This window comes from Alligator sinensis, unplaced genomic scaffold, assembly GCF_000455745.1.
Source record: "Alligator sinensis unplaced genomic scaffold, ASM45574v1 scaffold313_1, whole genome shotgun sequence".
Lineage (NCBI taxonomy): Eukaryota > Metazoa > Chordata > Crocodylia > Alligatoridae > Alligator > Alligator sinensis.
The window spans coordinates 1587622-1607140 of NW_005841939.1; the positions used below are offsets into that span (position 1 = coordinate 1587622).

The 19519-nt window shown below is 43.1% G+C and overlaps 1 protein-coding gene across 1 annotated transcript in view; it reads right to left on the bottom strand.

Annotated features, from left to right (window-relative positions):
- Positions 1-8994: 8994 nt before the first annotated feature.
- PREP (prolyl endopeptidase) overlaps positions 8995-19519 on the bottom strand; it is a 206686-nt gene continuing 196161 nt past the window's right edge. The window contains exons 15-16 of the mRNA XM_025199242.1: positions 16214-16370; positions 8995-9641 (exon numbers count right to left, since the gene is read on the bottom strand). Coding sequence (XP_025055027.1) covers positions 9347-9641; positions 16214-16370 — 452 coding nt within the window. The 3' untranslated portion in view covers positions 8995-9346. The remainder of the gene's footprint in view (positions 9642-16213; positions 16371-19519) is intronic.

Consider the following 19519-nt stretch of genomic DNA (forward strand, 5'->3'; position numbering starts at 1 on the left):
TGCGGCAGCCGGGGCTGCCCCCCGCTCTTCTCGGTGGTGCTGGGCTCAGAGCAGGCACTAGCAGCACTGGGAGGATGCTGCATCCAACCCAAATTTCACCTCTGCTCCCAGCACCGCTGTTGCCAACCATCTGGTGCAGCCCTGGCTCAATGCCCCACCCCTACCCACACACAGGGAAGAGCCAGCGCTACACTGAGCAGCTGGCGGTGGCAGCACTGGGAGTGGAGTGGTGGAGAAATTTGGGGTGGATGCAGCATCCTTCCAGCACCACCGGTGCCTGCTCCAAGCCCAGCCCCTGCTGAGAAGAGCCCTGTACAGCCCTGGCTGCAGCGCAGCCTGCCCCACCCCATGCAGATCCAGGGGTGCACACGCCCTCCTGTGCCCTCCCAGGGTGCAAGCAGCAGCGGGAGCTGCCTCCCCGCAACCACAAAATGCAGCTCTGGCTCCTCTCCCCCACCCTTGGCAGCACCTGCCCTTGCCCCCTCCCTCACCACGGGAGGTGTTGATCTGCCCCCTCCACACCTCTTCCCTCCCCACTCCCCTTCCACCACACAGGACTTACCAGCTGGAGGCAGCTTTCCATGCTGCTGGCTGTGCCCCTCGCTATCTGAGTGCTACACTGTGGCTGCATGCTGCATGGGCATTTATCTGCCAAATTATCGGCCCCATCAGGCCGATATCTGATCCAGCCAGTTTTCTTTATATCAGTAACGATCCGATATTGGACCGAAGTATCGGTGCACCTCTAACTTAAACTATTCTACATAACTCTACAAACGTACCTAAAGTTTACTCAAAGCTAGTATGTGGCCTAGGCTACAATACAGGTTCAATACAGGAACCTATACCTACAATACAGGTTCAATAGATTAGGTTCAATCCAGGATTTAGGTGTTTCTTCACCTAATGTTTGGATGCCTGGCACCCAGAATCCAGTGAAATCCAGAAATCTGAATAGTCTAATGTTCCCTATGTAGAGCATGGTAGGGGAGTTGAGCACCTCAGAATGGGATCTCAGAGATAGCACATGTGCATGTGTGCACACATACACGTGGTGCATCTACACGTGCTATTAATGCTATAAAGGAAGTCTTTATAGCATTAATAGCACAAAGGTTTACTGTGCAGGAAGCCTTCCCTGGGACCACATCTACCTGTGCTCCCTGTTGGGATCAAATCTGTTCCTAATGGAAACAGACCAGTACAGGGCTACTCCTATACTGCTCTAGACCCCTGCAACATCTAGGGGGATCTCCAGGCTCCCCCAGGATGCTAGTCCAGGGGATGCCAGGGAGCACAGGGGCCAACAGAGCTCTGCTGGCTGCAGTGGTAGCTGTCGCCTGCCCCCTGCACATCAGGGCTAGGGACAGAAGTTACACATAAAACAGTTTAAGTTATCAGAAATTGGTTTAAACCTGTAACAGAATAGAAGTTCTGTGCACATAAACCAGTTTCATATAACGTTCCCCCCCTCCCCCACCCCCATCAAACCCCTGCTGGGGTCTGGGGCCAGGAAGAAGGGTTAAACTTCCCTTCCCCCAAGTATGGAGCTGCCCTGCCTGCTTACTTAGTGTTGGCTGTGACTGTGGGCTACAAATCCCAGAGGCACCTGGAAGCAGGAAGAGGAAGTGATGAGCAACCCTGCAGAGTCCTGCTCCTGTGATTTTGGAGTGCAAATCCCAGAGATCTCAGGGGCAGCAGGAAGAGAAAGTAAACACACAGCCCATGCTCGCTGTGTGCCCGAGTGCCATGCTCTAGTGCCCTGGCTTCTGGCCTGAGCCACTGCAGGCATGTGACTGCATTTCCTTAATCAAAAGTGAATGTCTGTTTATTTGCTTATTTGTTCAATCTTTGTAGCTTAGACTAGCCTGCAAAGACTGAATCAATTCAGCCTCGGGCTTTCTGACTGTTTGTACTTGGCCCAGGAAGAGTCCTGATGTGTTTGAGGCTGTTGCTGCAGAGCTCTCCCAGCCCTGTGCATATAGGGGTTCCCGTGCAGCTGGGGACTGGCCTGCTTCTGGGGAGCTGGCCGGAAGCTGTCCTGCGTCAGTGTCTACACATGCACTACTGCACAGTATCTACTGCCCAGTTAGTAAATACAGGTAGTAGCTAACTCCGCAGAAGACTGATTTACTGCACAGTAAATGGTGTGCACGTGTGGACAGTGATGCTTTACTGGGCAGATTAGTCTACTGTGCAGTAAAGTGTCTCATGTAGATATGCCGACAAAGTGGAGAGCATCTAGGTGGCTACTCAGTTTGCAGCCACCTAGAGCTATCAAATGGGAAGCAGTGAAGGCAGGGGTGCATCTTAAATCATATTCCAATCTGAGATCCACAGCCTGAAACCTGCCTTTTCTTTCAGAGCTAGTTCTTTCTGGAAGAAGAGAAGGAGAGCATGGTGCTATGCTCTTATGTAATAGTGGTTAAAATGCTCAGCAAGAAAGTGGGAGTCCTGGGTTGTAGGCCGTTGTAGTTTGTTGGCACTCAAACCCATAGTTTCAGTCATCCCAGAGAGTGCCTTAACCACCACACTATCACATAAGTTTGGTGGAGGCATTCTGACTGTGCAGAAAGGAATACACGAGTTATAGGACCAGAATAAGAAAGCATATTATTTGCATATTACTTTAAGGCACTCATGGGGAAGGAGGGAAGTCCTGGGTTCTTATCTCTGCTGCCAGGATTCTGCTTGTGTTTTATGTAAAATATTAATTGAACATACTGGTAATACAGGAATGGTCCTGGGAGAAGGGAACAGAACCCAGGTGGGTGCTCGTCACTGGGCTACAAGGTCTTGTTTCCTTTTTGTTGCTTGGTGAATCTTGAATTTTTTTTAACAGCTTTAACAGGAGGGTAGAGAACATGCCTACCCAGCCTAAAGCCAGGTAGCTTTGCCACTCACCTGGGAAAATGGAAATGTGGGTTTTATTTTCTCAGCCTGAGGACGAAATTGAACATGGGTCTCTCACTTTTTGGGTGACTGCTATAGCCAGTAGGTTATTATGCAGAAAAAGGTGAACCACCCCTTTATTTCCTATGTGTTAGACATAAGTAGCAACACCACTGCATTCAGTCAATGTGTGTGACTTATGCTCCAAAAACACCTACTGTATCAAGCCAATCAGAGTACTTAGGTGGAAGAACATCTCATTTGAAAACTAGGCACTTCGTCAAGACTAGGGTAGTTCTGGGTCTAGATATCATGGAAACGTTAAAGTCAAAGCACATAATAATGGAGTTCAGATATCTCTCAGGTACATGCACACGTGCAAATGTGTGTGCACGCGCGCGTATAGGTGGATGGGGGAGGAGGGAGGTTTAGTATTGTAATTTTGATTTAGCTATCTAAAATCTTCTGGATCTAGCACTAAGGACCTATGCAAAGGTACTTGCATGCTTATATAGGCTACCAGAGCCTTGGGTCCAAGCATCAAGGAATTAGAACCTGCCCTAGTTACTTCCTTCTTAGAGTAGGTGGATTCTGGGAAAAGAATGAATGGAGCTTTCACTGGCTTTTGCAGCTCAGCTGACAAAGTGTGTGTGTATGTGTGTGTGTACATGTGCACACATGTCAAAGACGCAACTGAACTTAGTTATCCTAGCCCTTATTGTTTACCTGTTGGTTCTGTTCAGGCATCCATTAGTTAAAGAACATCCTGCCGAGGTCATTAGGACAAGGTGAATCCAGTCAAACTGGAGAAACCTATTTTCTACTGGTATCTGGTTGATTAAGTGCTACTGAACAAAGACTAGACAGCAGTGAGATACCATTATTAAGATTATTTGTGCAACCTGAAGAGATTCTAGCATTTCTCCATGTGGAAATATATTAGCAGGTAGTAAATTGGTGATGCTCTGTACATCTGAAGAGAGGAACAACAGAATATTAGACTGTAATACACTGTTAAGGACAACATGAAGTGTAAGCTTCTTAGCAGCAATATTTCACTGGAAATGACTCGGAATACTTGCACTTCAGGGTATTAATTGAAAAGAATTGGTAGTAACCCTAAACATTCTGAAAAACAGGTATTTTGTTAAGAAAATATGCTCAGAGTATTTAGACTGGAACAGTACTTACATTTAATTACAGGTGAACAGCGTATGTTTAAAGGTGCAAAATACATTAAAATTGTTAACATGAGATAAGCACAACTATCAGTAACTCTGGCATCTAAATGTACACAAGACTGACAGCAAATCAGTTATTATTTGAACATGCTATTTAAAACGTAGGTCTGGATCTATTAGAAAAGAAATCCAAAAAAAGGAAGCTTAAAAAGTCATAGCAGAGTGGATCAAAATATTAAACCCCAGTTCTTAAATGTAAGTACTACACCAAGTGATTGGTTGGTTCCTTTTAAACGGTGTTAAAGCCCTTGATTTCTAATTGAAGCAGTAAGTATTCTACCTATTCAATCCAATCAAGATTCAGGCATCGTGCTATAAAGGCAAACATATCAGATACTTCTTCAATAACTTTAGCTGTTGGTTTTCCTGCTCCGTGCCCAGCCTTGGTGTCGACATGAATGAGAAGTGGGTTGGTTTGTTTACGGCTTTGGCCCACAGCATACTGCAGAGTAGCAATGAATTTTAGTGAGTGCAGAGGGACCACACGATCATCATGGTCTGCTGTGAGAAGTAATGTGGCTGGATATTGGATTCCATCCTCTTCTGGTAGTTTGATATTATGAAGTGGAGAGTACCTGAAAAGATGAGACAAACTTTCACATATCTGCTCCTCAAGGCCCACCTGGAAGGCCATGTCATATTGAAGACATCACGGCATGGTGTGATGCACTCAGGATTTCAGTCTCTCAGTTGTCTAATTTAAAATTACACTATCTAGATATACTTCTTTATCATTTAGGGACATTTAAAATAGGACAACGCTTTTTCCTGGCTCCCAATCCTGCAGAAGCGCTTATTTACTCCCTCCTTTTCAGAGGTACATATATTCTTACACAGACATCAAACTATCAGTAACTGGCAACAATGCTCATATGTTCCCAGAAATTTAAAGCGCAGGCTGAACAGTTCATTCCACAGACATTATGGCTGCTGTAAAATGGGGGTTGGGATGACTCAGAGCTGTAATACATGTTGGGGCAAATCAGCCAATTAACAAAGGTAGTTGGGCAGTTGAGTTTTCCATGTGGACAGTTCCTACTTTGAAGGTCATGGGGTGAGGAAGTTTGGCCCCTTTACACTCCTTCCAAACTCACGTTGGCCTTGAGGAAACACTGTGCATGAAACCCCATGGGGAAAACTTCAAGGTTTTCCCACCAATGAGACGAATCCCTTCATTTTGGTGAGAATGAATATGTAGCTCCCAGTAAGAAAATGCGTGGTTTCTGGTAATTTGTTTTATTCGCACTAGACACCAGAAATATTTTTTTAATAAAAAAAATACAATTATTTTTTCATGTTACAACGTTACAATGTTATGCATGATACTAAGAAACATGACTATAACGTAAACCATTTTTTAAAATATGCATTTATTAAGCAAAATCTATAGAAGAGTTACACTCCTTATTTTAAAACGTGACTACAATACTAATTCCCCTGTTTTTAATGTTGGCAAATACAGAGGAAGACAACAGGGAGCATGAGGTATTTGTGCTTTATTTTTAATTTCACACTTGAAAGCATATAAATTAAGTTGAAATTTGCTTATTTTAGGAGTGATTGACAATACTTGAATACGTAATCTCATGACCTCTTAAAATCCTTTATTTTCAATTGGTCTTGTGGCGCTTAAGGGTGTTTATAGACATGCTCCAGGGTGGGGGGCCGGGGATGGGAGGGGAGTGTCAAATAAGCTTTAGTTAAAGTGCCTCTGCCATCATTTTTCAGCATGGGGACACTGATACATGTGATGCTGGAGTCTGCTGGAGCGCAGTAATTGCCACACTCCAGCTGACTCAATTAATTACAACGTGCCAGAGCAGCCTCATTGCACACGTACAGGCACCCTCTGAGATTACGTGAAGGAACTATATTCCACAAGTCACAGGACTAAATATTGTCTTGGACTACACTGGACAATAAAGGGCTGTATGTTTATCTAAAGTGTATCATGCCCGCAGTGATAATGTACAATCACTATTACATAGTATAATCTAATAATATCTTCTTGTGTTTTGTTAGGGATTGCCAACTGCCTGATAGATTACAGCTACAAATACCAAATAATGATACCACAGCTAAAGCTACCATGTCAGATGAAAAAGTTATTAATTAACATTTCACAGTAATATAGATAAGATGACTTCTCTCACACGTATTAGCGTTTTGTTAGGTCTACATAAAACAGTTTAAGTTATCAGAAATTGGTTTAAACCTGTAACAGAATAGAAGTTCTGTGCACATAAACCAGTTTCATATAACGTTCCCCCCCTCCCCCACCCCCATCAAACCCCTGCTGGGGGCTGGGGGCAGGCAGAAGGGTTAAACTTCCCTTCCCCCAAGTATGGAGCTGCCCTGCCTGCTTACTTAGTGTTGGCTGTGACTGTGGGCTACAAATCCCAGAGGCACCTGGAAGCAGGAAGAGGAAGTGATGAGCAACCCTGCAGAGTCCTGCTCCTGTGATTTTGGAGTGCAAATCCCAGAGATCTCAGGGGCAGCAGGAAGAGAAAGTAAACACACAGCCCATGCTCGCTGTGTGCCCGAGTGCCATGCTCTAGTGCCCTGGCTTCTGGCCTGAGCCACTGCAGGCATGTGACTGCATTTCCTTAATCAAAAGTGAATGTCTGTTTATTTGCTTATTTGTTCAATCTTTGTAGCTTAGACTAGCCTGCAAAGACTGAATCAATTCAGCCTCGGGCTTTCTGACTGTTTGTACTTGGCCCAGGAAGAGTCCTGATGTGTTTGAGGCTGTTGCTGCAGAGCTCTCCCAGCCCTGTGCATATAGGGGTTCCCGTGCAGCTGGGGACTGGCCTGCTTCTGGGGAGCTGGCCGGAAGCTGTCCTGCGTCAGTGTCTACACATGCACTACTGCACAGTATCTACTGCCCAGTTAGTAAATACAGGTAGTAGCTAACTCCGCAGAAGACTGATTTACTGCACAGTAAATGGTGTGCACGTGTGGACAGTGATGCTTTACTGGGCAGATTAGTCTACTGTGCAGTAAAGTGTCTCATGTAGATATGCCGACAAAGTGGAGAGCATCTAGGTGGCTACTCAGTTTGCAGCCACCTAGAGCTATCAAATGGGAAGCAGTGAAGGCAGGGGTGCATCTTAAATCATATTCCAATCTGAGATCCACAGCCTGAAACCTGCCTTTTCTTTCAGAGCTAGTTCTTTCTGGAAGAAGAGAAGGAGAGCATGGTGCTATGCTCTTATGTAATAGTGGTTAAAATGCTCAGCAAGAAAGTGGGAGTCCTGGGTTGTAGGCCGTTGTAGTTTGTTGGCACTCAAACCCATAGTTTCAGTCATCCCAGAGAGTGCCTTAACCACCACACTATCACATAAGTTTGGTGGAGGCATTCTGACTGTGCAGAAAGGAATACACGAGTTATAGGACCAGAATAAGAAAGCATATTATTTGCATATTACTTTAAGGCACTCATGGGGAAGGAGGGAAGTCCTGGGTTCTTATCTCTGCTGCCAGGATTCTGCTTGTGTTTTATGTAAAATATTAATTGAACATACTGGTAATACAGGAATGGTCCTGGGAGAAGGGAACAGAACCCAGGTGGGTGCTCGTCACTGGGCTACAAGGTCTTGTTTCCTTTTTGTTGCTTGGTGAATCTTGAATTTTTTTTAACAGCTTTAACAGGAGGGTAGAGAACATGCCTACCCAGCCTAAAGCCAGGTAGCTTTGCCACTCACCTGGGAAAATGGAAATGTGGGTTTTATTTTCTCAGCCTGAGGACGAAATTGAACATGGGTCTCTCACTTTTTGGGTGACTGCTATAGCCAGTAGGTTATTATGCAGAAAAAGGTGAACCACCCCTTTATTTCCTATGTGTTAGACATAAGTAGCAACACCACTGCATTCAGTCAATGTGTGTGACTTATGCTCCAAAAACACCTACTGTATCAAGCCAATCAGAGTACTTAGGTGGAAGAACATCTCATTTGAAAACTAGGCACTTCGTCAAGACTAGGGTAGTTCTGGGTCTAGATATCATGGAAACGTTAAAGTCAAAGCACATAATAATGGAGTTCAGATATCTCTCAGGTACATGCACACGTGCAAATGTGTGTGCACGCGCGCGTATAGGTGGATGGGGGAGGAGGGAGGTTTAGTATTGTAATTTTGATTTAGCTATCTAAAATCTTCTGGATCTAGCACTAAGGACCTATGCAAAGGTACTTGCATGCTTATATAGGCTACCAGAGCCTTGGGTCCAAGCATCAAGGAATTAGAACCTGCCCTAGTTACTTCCTTCTTAGAGTAGGTGGATTCTGGGAAAAGAATGAATGGAGCTTTCACTGGCTTTTGCAGCTCAGCTGACAAAGTGTGTGTGTATGTGTGTGTGTACATGTGCACACATGTCAAAGACGCAACTGAACTTAGTTATCCTAGCCCTTATTGTTTACCTGTTGGTTCTGTTCAGGCATCCATTAGTTAAAGAACATCCTGCCGAGGTCATTAGGACAAGGTGAATCCAGTCAAACTGGAGAAACCTATTTTCTACTGGTATCTGGTTGATTAAGTGCTACTGAACAAAGACTAGACAGCAGTGAGATACCATTATTAAGATTATTTGTGCAACCTGAAGAGATTCTAGCATTTCTCCATGTGGAAATATATTAGCAGGTAGTAAATTGGTGATGCTCTGTACATCTGAAGAGAGGAACAACAGAATATTAGACTGTAATACACTGTTAAGGACAACATGAAGTGTAAGCTTCTTAGCAGCAATATTTCACTGGAAATGACTCGGAATACTTGCACTTCAGGGTATTAATTGAAAAGAATTGGTAGTAACCCTAAACATTCTGAAAAACAGGTATTTTGTTAAGAAAATATGCTCAGAGTATTTAGACTGGAACAGTACTTACATTTAATTACAGGTGAACAGCGTATGTTTAAAGGTGCAAAATACATTAAAATTGTTAACATGAGATAAGCACAACTATCAGTAACTCTGGCATCTAAATGTACACAAGACTGACAGCAAATCAGTTATTATTTGAACATGCTATTTAAAACGTAGGTCTGGATCTATTAGAAAAGAAATCCAAAAAAAGGAAGCTTAAAAAGTCATAGCAGAGTGGATCAAAATATTAAACCCCAGTTCTTAAATGTAAGTACTACACCAAGTGATTGGTTGGTTCCTTTTAAACGGTGTTAAAGCCCTTGATTTCTAATTGAAGCAGTAAGTATTCTACCTATTCAATCCAATCAAGATTCAGGCATCGTGCTATAAAGGCAAACATATCAGATACTTCTTCAATAACTTTAGCTGTTGGTTTTCCTGCTCCGTGCCCAGCCTTGGTGTCGACATGAATGAGAAGTGGGTTGGTTTGTTTACGGCTTTGGCCCACAGCATACTGCAGAGTAGCAATGAATTTTAGTGAGTGCAGAGGGACCACACGATCATCATGGTCTGCTGTGAGAAGTAATGTGGCTGGATATTGGATTCCATCCTCTTCTGGTAGTTTGATATTATGAAGTGGAGAGTACCTGAAAAGATGAGACAAACTTTCACATATCTGCTCCTCAAGGCCCACCTGGAAGGCCATGTCATATTGAAGACATCACGGCATGGTGTGATGCACTCAGGATTTCAGTCTCTCAGTTGTCTAATTTAAAATTACACTATCTAGATATACTTCTTTATCATTTAGGGACATTTAAAATAGGACAACGCTTTTTCCTGGCTCCCAATCCTGCAGAAGCGCTTATTTACTCCCTCCTTTTCAGAGGTACATATATTCTTACACAGACATCAAACTATCAGTAACTGGCAACAATGCTCATATGTTCCCAGAAATTTAAAGCGCAGGCTGAACAGTTCATTCCACAGACATTATGGCTGCTGTAAAATGGGGGGGGTGGTGACTCAGAGCTGTAATACATGTTGGGGCAAATCAGCCAATTAACAAAGGTAGTTGGGCAGTTGAGTTTTCCATGTGGACAGTTCCTACTTTGAAGGTCATGGGGTGAGGAAGTTTGGCCCCTTTACACTCCTTCCAAACTCACGTTGGCCTTGAGGAAACACTGTGCATGAAACCCCATGGGGAAAACTTCAAGGTTTTCCCACCAATGAGACGAATCCCTTCATTTTGGTGAGAATGAATATGTAGCTCCCAGTAAGAAAATGCGTGGTTTCTGGTAATTTGTTTTATTCGCACTAGACACCAGAAATATTTTTTTAATAAAAAAAATACAATTATTTTTTCATGTTACAACGTTACAATGTTATGCATGATACTAAGAAACATGACTATAACGTAAACCATTTTTTAAAATATGCATTTATTAAGCAAAATCTATAGAAGAGTTACACTCCTTATTTTAAAACGTGACTACAATACTAATTCCCCTGTTTTTAATGTTGGCAAATACAGAGGAAGACAACAGGGAGCATGAGGTATTTGTGCTTTATTTTTAATTTCACACTTGAAAGCATATAAATTAAGTTGAAATTTGCTTATTTTAGGAGTGATTGACAATACTTGAATACGTAATCTCATGACCTCTTAAAATCCTTTATTTTCAATTGGTCTTGTGGCGCTTAAGGGTGTTTATAGACATGCTCCAGGGTGGGGGGCCGGGGATGGGAGGGGAGTGTCAAATAAGCTTTAGTTAAAGTGCCTCTGCCATCATTTTTCAGCATGGGGACACTGATACATGTGATGCTGGAGTCTGCTGGAGCGCAGTAATTGCCACACTCCAGCTGACTCAATTAATTACAACGTGCCAGAGCAGCCTCATTGCACACGTACAGGCACCCTCTGAGATTACGTGAAGGAACTATATTCCACAAGTCACAGGACTAAATATTGTCTTGGACTACACTGGACAATAAAGGGCTGTATGTTTATCTAAAGTGTATCATGCCCGCAGTGATAATGTACAATCACTATTACATAGTATAATCTAATAATATCTTCTTGTGTTTTGTTAGGGATTGCCAACTGCCTGATAGATTACAGCTACAAATACCAAATAATGATACCACAGCTAAAGCTACCATGTCAGATGAAAAAGTTATTAATTAACATTTCACAGTAATATAGATAAGATGACTTCTCTCACACGTATTAGCGTTTTGTTAGGTCTACAGTGGGCACATATATAACAGCTTACCCTTTTATAACAATATGCCCCTTGCAAAACAAAGTGAAATAAGGATTTGCCTTCTGCTTCCTTTCTTCCTTCCTTTTCTTCTCTTTATTCCTGTCTATCAGCTCAGCAGCAAAGAAGATCAAACAGTCTTGAGACCCATTTGATTTCAGTGATCTAGTTTTCATCATGAATTTTTGGCTTGTTTTTGTTTCTTAGCTGTTTCTGAATTTACAAATGTACAAGCAAGTGCTCGCACATACACCTTGCATATATTTGTATCATACTGATAACAGTTAGCTTTCTGGGGAAAAACCATCTCAGCAAAATTCAAAGATAAACTTTAAAATGTTATTTGTCTTGCCTGCTAAGTTACTGTAAAATGCCTTGGAATAAATAAGATCAATGCATAAAAGCCTAAACTACCTAGGGTAGGGACACATTGCTTACAAAAGGACATTCCTATCAGAGAATATTTGCACTATGGATCATTATTATTACCACTACTACCAACAGAGCCCTATCTTCTCCAGCAATCCCTTGCAGTCGAGGATGACTGTCTTATCTGTTTGTCCGAAGATGGCTGATGAGGCCTATCTGGGATCGACAGACTCTATGCCAGTTTGGACATGTGTTTCTGTGTTGGGTGGGTTGCACTGGATTTTTCATTTGGTCTGTGTCATGCTGTTTCTGCCGCTCCCACTTTTTCATCTATTGTGAGGTTTCAAAGTACTGAGATACTTGCAGCAGACTCTTCCTCCATCTGGGGCAGTCCTGAGGGATACTCTCCCGTGAGTTGGCATCTATGTTGCACCGCCTCAATACTTGTGGTGTTTGCTTGCTAACGTTGGTGTCTCTCTCTTCCTACTGGATTTGGAAAATCTTCTGCAGGCAGCTGACGGTACTTCTCCAACAACTTTAGACATCTCCTGTACATGGTTCACGACTCAGCTCTGTGCAGCAAGGTGAGGATCACGACTGCTTGATAAACCATGAGCTTGGTTTCAGATCTGATGTCATGATCTTTAAACACCTATTCCAAATACTGCACTTGCACATTTAAGGCAATGTTGGATTTCTTTGTTGATGTCAGCCCTCTGCAAGAGATGGCTTCTGAGGTACAGGAAATACTCAACATTCTCCAGAGTCTCACTGTAGATCTGGATTACGGGAGCTGGGGACTGTTTTAGATTCATAGATTATAAGGCTGGAAGGGACCTCAGAAAATCATTGGGTCCAGCCCATTGCACCAGGCAGGAAAGACAGGTGGGGTCAGGTGGTCACCTGTGACTATCCAATCTCCTCCTGAAGATTTCCAGGGTAGGTGATTGCACCACCTCTGGAGGGAGCTTATTCCACAGTCTGGACACCCTAGCTGTGAAGAAGTTTTTCCTAGCGGTAAGTCTGAAATGGGCTTCCAAGAGTTTGTGGCCATTACTCCTCGTTCTCCCCAAGGGCGTCCTGGTGAACAGTTGTTCACCGATCCCCTGCTGTACTCCCCTGACATAGCAGTAAACTGCTACCAAGTCCCCTCTCAGCCTTTGCTTTTTCAGGCTGAAGAATCCCAGGCCCCTCAGCCTTTCCTTGTATGGCTTGCCATGCAAGCCTCTAATCATACGGGGGGGCCTTCTCTGGACTCTCTCAAGGTGTACCACGTCCTTGTTAAAGTGCAGCACCCAGAACTGGATGCAATACTCTAGTTGGGGTCTCACCAGCGCCAAGTAGAGTGGAAGAATCACCTCCTTGGTCTTGCTGGAGATACACTAATTGATGCATGCCAGAGTATTATTTGCCCTGCTGGCAACAGAACTGCACTGTCAGCTCATATTCATGCTGTGGTCTATTAATACTCCCAGGTCTCTTTTATTTGTAGTGCTGGTTAGGTTGGTGTTGCTACACCTGTAGGTGTACAGGGGATTGTTTGTGTGCAGGTGGAGCACTTTACATTTTGCGATGTTGAACTTCATATGATTTTGACTCGCCCAACTTGCTAGCCTGTCTAGATCTGCCTGTATCTGTAACCTATCTTCAAGCGTGACCACGCTTCCTCATAACTTGGTGTCATCTGCAAACTTGGTCAGTGACTCTTCGCCCCCTCATCCAAATCATTGATGAAGATGCTGAAAAGTACAGGACCAAGCACTGACCTCTGTGGGACACCACTGCTCACTTCTCACCAAGATGACACAGATCCGTTCATTAGGAGTCTCTGGGTCCTACCCCACATCCAGCTTTGTACCCACCTAACCATATCGCAGTTAAGCCCACTATCTTCCAATTTTCTCCTAAAAACATCGTGGGATACCAGATCAAAGACTTTTTGGAAGTCACGGTATACAATATTCACCACTTCTCCCTTATCCAGGTGGTGAGTCCCCTGATTGTAAAAGGAGATGACGTTGGTTAGAAAAGACCTTCCTGTGACAAAGCCATGCTGGCTGTCATTCAGAATCCTACCTTCTGCAAGTCTATTGCATATAGACTCCTTAATTAATTTTCTCAGGATTTTCCCTGGGATAGAAGTTAGATTAATTGGCCTATAGTTGCCCAGATCCTCCCTCCTCTCTTCCTTGAAGATGGGCTCAACATTGGCCCTCTTCCAGTCCTCAGAGACCTCTCCGGAGCAGTTCATTAAGAGCTAGTTGGTGGACACCTTAGGTGTCCAAATGTTAAGCGTAAGTCCCATTTTCTTGTATGTATCAAAAAGATGTTGACGATTGCCTGAAGGTCTGCTTCTGAGTGAGTGTGTAACAGGGGGCTTTCTTGGGGCCGGTCTGTCATTGGCCCGCCCATCTGTTTCTGGGCCAACTCCCCGCCTCCTCCCCTGCCATGCCTTGATGACACATAATTATGGTGTTAATTAGGCGGGAGGCTGCCCATTCTTGCTCTGCTCCCACGGGGTGCTATCTGCAGCTCCATTCCTCCCCTACACCGCAGCCCAAGACTTGACACAATGCTCCCGGCTTACAGCCGGGTGAAGCCTAGCCCTTGTTGTCAGGCCTCAGACACACACACACATTCATACTGCCCTCCTCTCACTAGGGCCTCTCATACTCCACCCCCTCTCACAGGGTCTCTTTCACGCATCGACAACTTATACTGCTTTGCTCCCTCCTGGAGCGGGCCCCTTTAGCCATAGGCTTTATCTAGCTCATACCTTGGGTGGCAGATGTACTGTCTTTTCAGCCTCTCCTGTGACCCTCACTGGGGTAGCAGCCAGCCAATTACCCGACTGGGTTCAAGCTTGCCCTGGTCCCTCCCAGGACAACTCTATCCACTCGTGCACACATACTGGGCTCCCACCCCTCATTTCCCTCTTACTGGGGCTCCTTGTCTCCGTCCCCTCACCGGGGCCACCCCCTCACTGGGGCTCCACATCTCTGCCCCCTCACTGGGGCCACGGAGCTTCCCTCCTCAATGGGGGCTCAAGTGGCCGTAGCCGTGCCTAGCCCAATATGGGTCTTACACCCACCTTGGGCTTGGGTGGCTGTAGCCTTGCCTGGCCCCCTTGTACCCACAGTATTGTGGGGGCTATGGGTTAAGGTGCCCCGACCCACCTTTCACCCAGGTGGTAACTGGCCTGGTATTTGCTGGGGGCTCCCACACCACTGGGAGCCCCACCAGGCCACCACTCCCAGCAGGGTGCAGTTTTAGGTCATGCCCAGGACCAGGAGCCTTCAAACCATCCCGTTAAGCTCCTGCCCTTACCTCCAGGATGTTGCATACAGCCCTGCCTGGCCTGCCAGCAGCGAACTGCTCTGTTTATATAGGCGGCCAGAATTCTAAAATGGCTGCTGCAATCCAGCACTTGCTGGCTGTTTGGCTCAGCCCTTAAAGTGGCAGGCACCAACAGTGCCCTGCCACAGAGCACAAACTACAGCATCGTCAGTATAGTGGAGCTCATCAGAACCCTATAATACTCTAAATAAACACTTGAGCTCAGGAATGCAATTTAGATTACCTACCTTCAGAATCTGCAGGACAGATTATTAGCACCTAGATACCTTAATGTTAAATCTTATAATTGCCTAATGAGGAATTGTTTTTTAATGTTAATGTTCATTATTAAAGAGAAAAAAAATAGAATTAGCAAAGTACCACAGAGAGAGTGATACCATATACTCTAACAGGCTCACTATTATCCCTTAGCCATTTGCAGCATGTGGAGGGGAGGGGGGGAGCAGCTCTTTGAATATACAGAATCTTTCCAAGCAACTCAGCAAGAAGTTAATACCTGAATTAATGTCCTGTTGTTGCCTAGTCCCATTCAATTTATGTAACTAAACCCCATTTATAGGCAAGAATACAATTTAGAAAAGCAATCATCTCTCCTGTTTCATTAAAAACACGATTTGTTTAGCTGTTCACTTGAGAGTATTATGCTCTGACAGTCTACCAAAAAAGTATTCATTATTAAAACACACACCTCCTGGGGTATGCAGCTGTTAATCGAAAACTGTCATTGAAAATATAGCCTATTGCTTCTACAGGAGTTTTTCCAAAGAGTGGGAAGACATAAATCTGTTAATAAGACTACACATTTGGAATTTCACTTTCTGTGGTGTTCTTTTAATGAAATAACTCTGCCATACAGCAGTAGCCAGCCTACATAGGAGAGGGTAAAATAATTTGTGTAATACCGAGTGACTGATATTTTAAAGACTTGGCTCACTAATCAGCTTCAGAACAATTAGTTCAGGGGTGTCAAACTTCTGGCCTGCAGGCAGATCCACCCCATGAAGCAATGCTGTATGGCTCATGGGGCTTATAGAGGGGCAGAGAATTCAGGGGCAGGAGGAGAGCTCAGTTGGCAATGTGTGAGAGACAACAGCATTAACCCCCACAGCAGCTGTCACCAGTGCTCAGATTCAGCCCACATGGAACCTCTAGGTCTGATTCCAGCCTGGGAAGTGTGGGGTACATTTGACACCCCTGAGAGAGTTTATTAAAAACACAAAAATACTTACTTGTACAGCCATTCAAACTGTTCTTTACAGTCAGAACAGCCATAATCAGTTGTCCAGGCATGACCAATAGTGTATTTGTGGAACTTAAGCATATCCATTACTCCAACTTGAGCAATAATGCAGCTGAACAGGTCAGGGCGTTGATTAGCACAAGCAGCTTCAAAACAACAAGGAAAATAAGTTACTAATATATAACACAGAAAACAAGTAAAGGCATATTATCCATGGACATCTGATTCAATACTGTATTTTGTAAAGAAGTCCAGTTAAAACAGTTCTTTTTAAAAGAAATAAATATTCCTCTGCAGTGTCTGAAATCCAAACTTTGAGTATAATACACTCCCTGAAGTCAAAGAAAGGCAATGTACAGAAAGTCAAGCTGACTTAAAAACAGCTTTGAAAGGGAATGAACTGATTCTTTTGTTTAAGGCAAAGCAACTGGAAGCTTTAAACAGACGACAGGATTTTAAAAGAAGTGTAAAGGAGACAGGTGCTCACTGAAATGACTGTCTTTGGAAAATCCCAGCCCAGGAGTATAATTAGAATGCACTTGGCAGATCAAAGACAAGAGGCACCTACTACATGGCGATATTGCAGCTCCCAGGAGATTAAAATCATGGAAAAATTTCCTTTCTACAACATAGCCACTAGCTGGAACACCAACAGCCACATGAATAAAAATGTAGCAATCATGACTAAAGAGAACCCAGGAGGGAGTTGGGATGAATATCAAAGGTGCCGAACATCTCCCTGCAGGAGCAGAGCTTGATTGGCCAACTAAAAGAAGCTTAAACTGCCTCTTGAAAAGGGGTGGTAAGACTAAAGTTAACATGCGACTGTGAGGATACTCTAATGAAGCAAAAACTATATGTTAATGTGGAGGAAACTTTCAGACTACAGAACATCTACTGCCCTGAGTACATATATGAGAATCATGCACCAACAAGGACTTTGCTAAGGCTACAGACTGAGGAGTAGGAAGAGAAGTGTACTTAGTGACAAGCAATTGGATTTAATAAATAAATTTACTGTTTAGTAACCTACAGTGTTATTGGCACATGATACTGGGGTGCTGAATTAAAGTGTGGCATTCTCCAAGCTTCTGATACCATTGGCAGCAAGAATAAATTAACGTTAAGTATAAAAATTGGCATTTATTGCTCTTCATAACTGAAACTTTTCCATTAAGATCCTTTAGTTACTACATGAAGCTAATTATTTTTTGTTTTTCAGACATAGTGCAAAGAGTTCTGCTAAATCTTCATTCCAGATTTACTGCTATAATCACAAAGGGAAAAGCCCATTTTTACAAATAGAGCCAATAGAATGGTTGTATTTTGCTTCTATAATTATACTTTCAACCTTCCTTTTACTATAGGAGCTTTATTAAAAAGATAACAGTTGTCCCACTTGTACTAGTAAACCTAACTAAGCCCTGGGGCTAACTGGTATTAGATACAACAGCTTCTTCTATAGGTTTTACCTCTCACTGCAGAATCTTATTTCTTTCCTAACAGATTCTAGAATTATCAGGCAGAAGTCAAAGATTTCAACATCCTGTAAACCAACACAACTGTAGGATTCCTTTTTGTGCAAAGGAGGACTTTTCAACCGATAGCTGTGTTGCTCAGCTAAGCCTTTACTTTATGCGCTGCAGGACAGAGGAATCGTGTTTTGCAGTTTAATGAGCCAGTAACTATAGCTCTGCCTTATTTTGAATCATCAAGTAATTCAAATAAAAGGAAATAATGTTCTGGTGGAATGCCAACTGTCTTCTTATCTTGTTTTCTCTTCAATGAATATAAACTGAGGAAATGTGGCACCGGGCCCTTACACCTTAAATATTAGTTGCAAATTGTAGCTGTTTTATGTCATGAATATCTATTTTGAAACCCCGTAGGTAGCAAGATGTCTGCTCTAAAGAAAGATTATAAATTTCAAAATAAAGGAATAAGGAAAACAGAGCAGTTTGATTCTACCCAAGTGAAAGACAAACCCTAGTTGTTCTTTATGAAGAAAAAAAAATCAAAGTAAAATAGCTTAGATTTGTGGCCTTCCAAGTTAAATGTTTACAGAATTATAGTTAATTAACTAGTTGTTCATTAAGGTTCAGTTAAACAAACTAATATTGAAAACCAGAAATTTTGCATTGCGCTTCAATGTATAACTGAGTTCTTAAATAGGTGCTCAATGCACATCTCAAATGAACTTTTCTGTGTTTGCAACCACCCAGTGATCATGCTTATTAATAGCTCTTTATGACACACATCCCTTTCTTTTTGTATGTAAATCGCAACTTGTCTGCAGAAACAAAGAGAATATTTTGAAAACAACAATCCAACTTTACTAATGTGGCATAGGTTATCTGTAAAATATTTTTTTCTTTAAATACAACTTTGCTTTCTCATTCATGTAATTATGTTTCACTAGGTTGTTAAACTTTAACATGTTCTGCTTAATGTTAAAAACTCCTATTCTTTTCTCCCCCCCCTCTCATTTTAGGATGGAATAAAACGTATTTTTTCTTTTGCCCTTCCAATAAAAGCATGTGAGGGGGCTGGAATTTATTTAGGGACAGATTCATCGTATCTTAATAGTTTACTTGAATGAGATGGCCTTTTGCTGAGATGGACCTTCTCCACTTAACAATATGCTGTTATTTATTATCTAAATGTAGATGGGTTAATGCATGAAAACAACATACCAGTAATACTGTGTACCATTTACATTGCTCCTAAGACTGTCATGCTTTTTCCATTAGTTTTACTTTTTCTTTCATGTATTTTTGTCAGAGATGTTTGTATTTTGTGGTTATCTGTAAGGCTCTTGTTATCTGTAAGGCTGGAAACAGATGTCACATTTATCCAAGGATAAACCATTTTATCCTGGGACAAAGTGCGATTGTTGTCTGGGGATAAATCCTAAATGGTTTTCTGGATAAGAAGTAGTTACAGTTTATCTTGGGATACAACAAAATACATCTCTCATGAATCTAAGGGGTTCATAGGGTATCTTGCATGGTTTCTTAAGTTTTTTTTTTTAATCAATATGGCACTGTAGTTTAAGATGTGTTCAGCCTTGTCATCCTTTGTGTGTTCCCTGCACTCCGTGCCCCCCTTTTCCTGTCCCCACCCCCCCAAAAACCTTGCCTCTACCCACCCTGTCCCTGGGGATCCCCTTCCCCCCCGCTTTCTGAGTGTTTTTCCCCTGGGCTCTGGCAGCCTCGTTTGCCTCTGCCCCTCCCCCACCCCCGCCTGAGTTCTCCCTGTGATTCCTGCAGCCTCCCTCCCAAAGGGCCCCTTACCT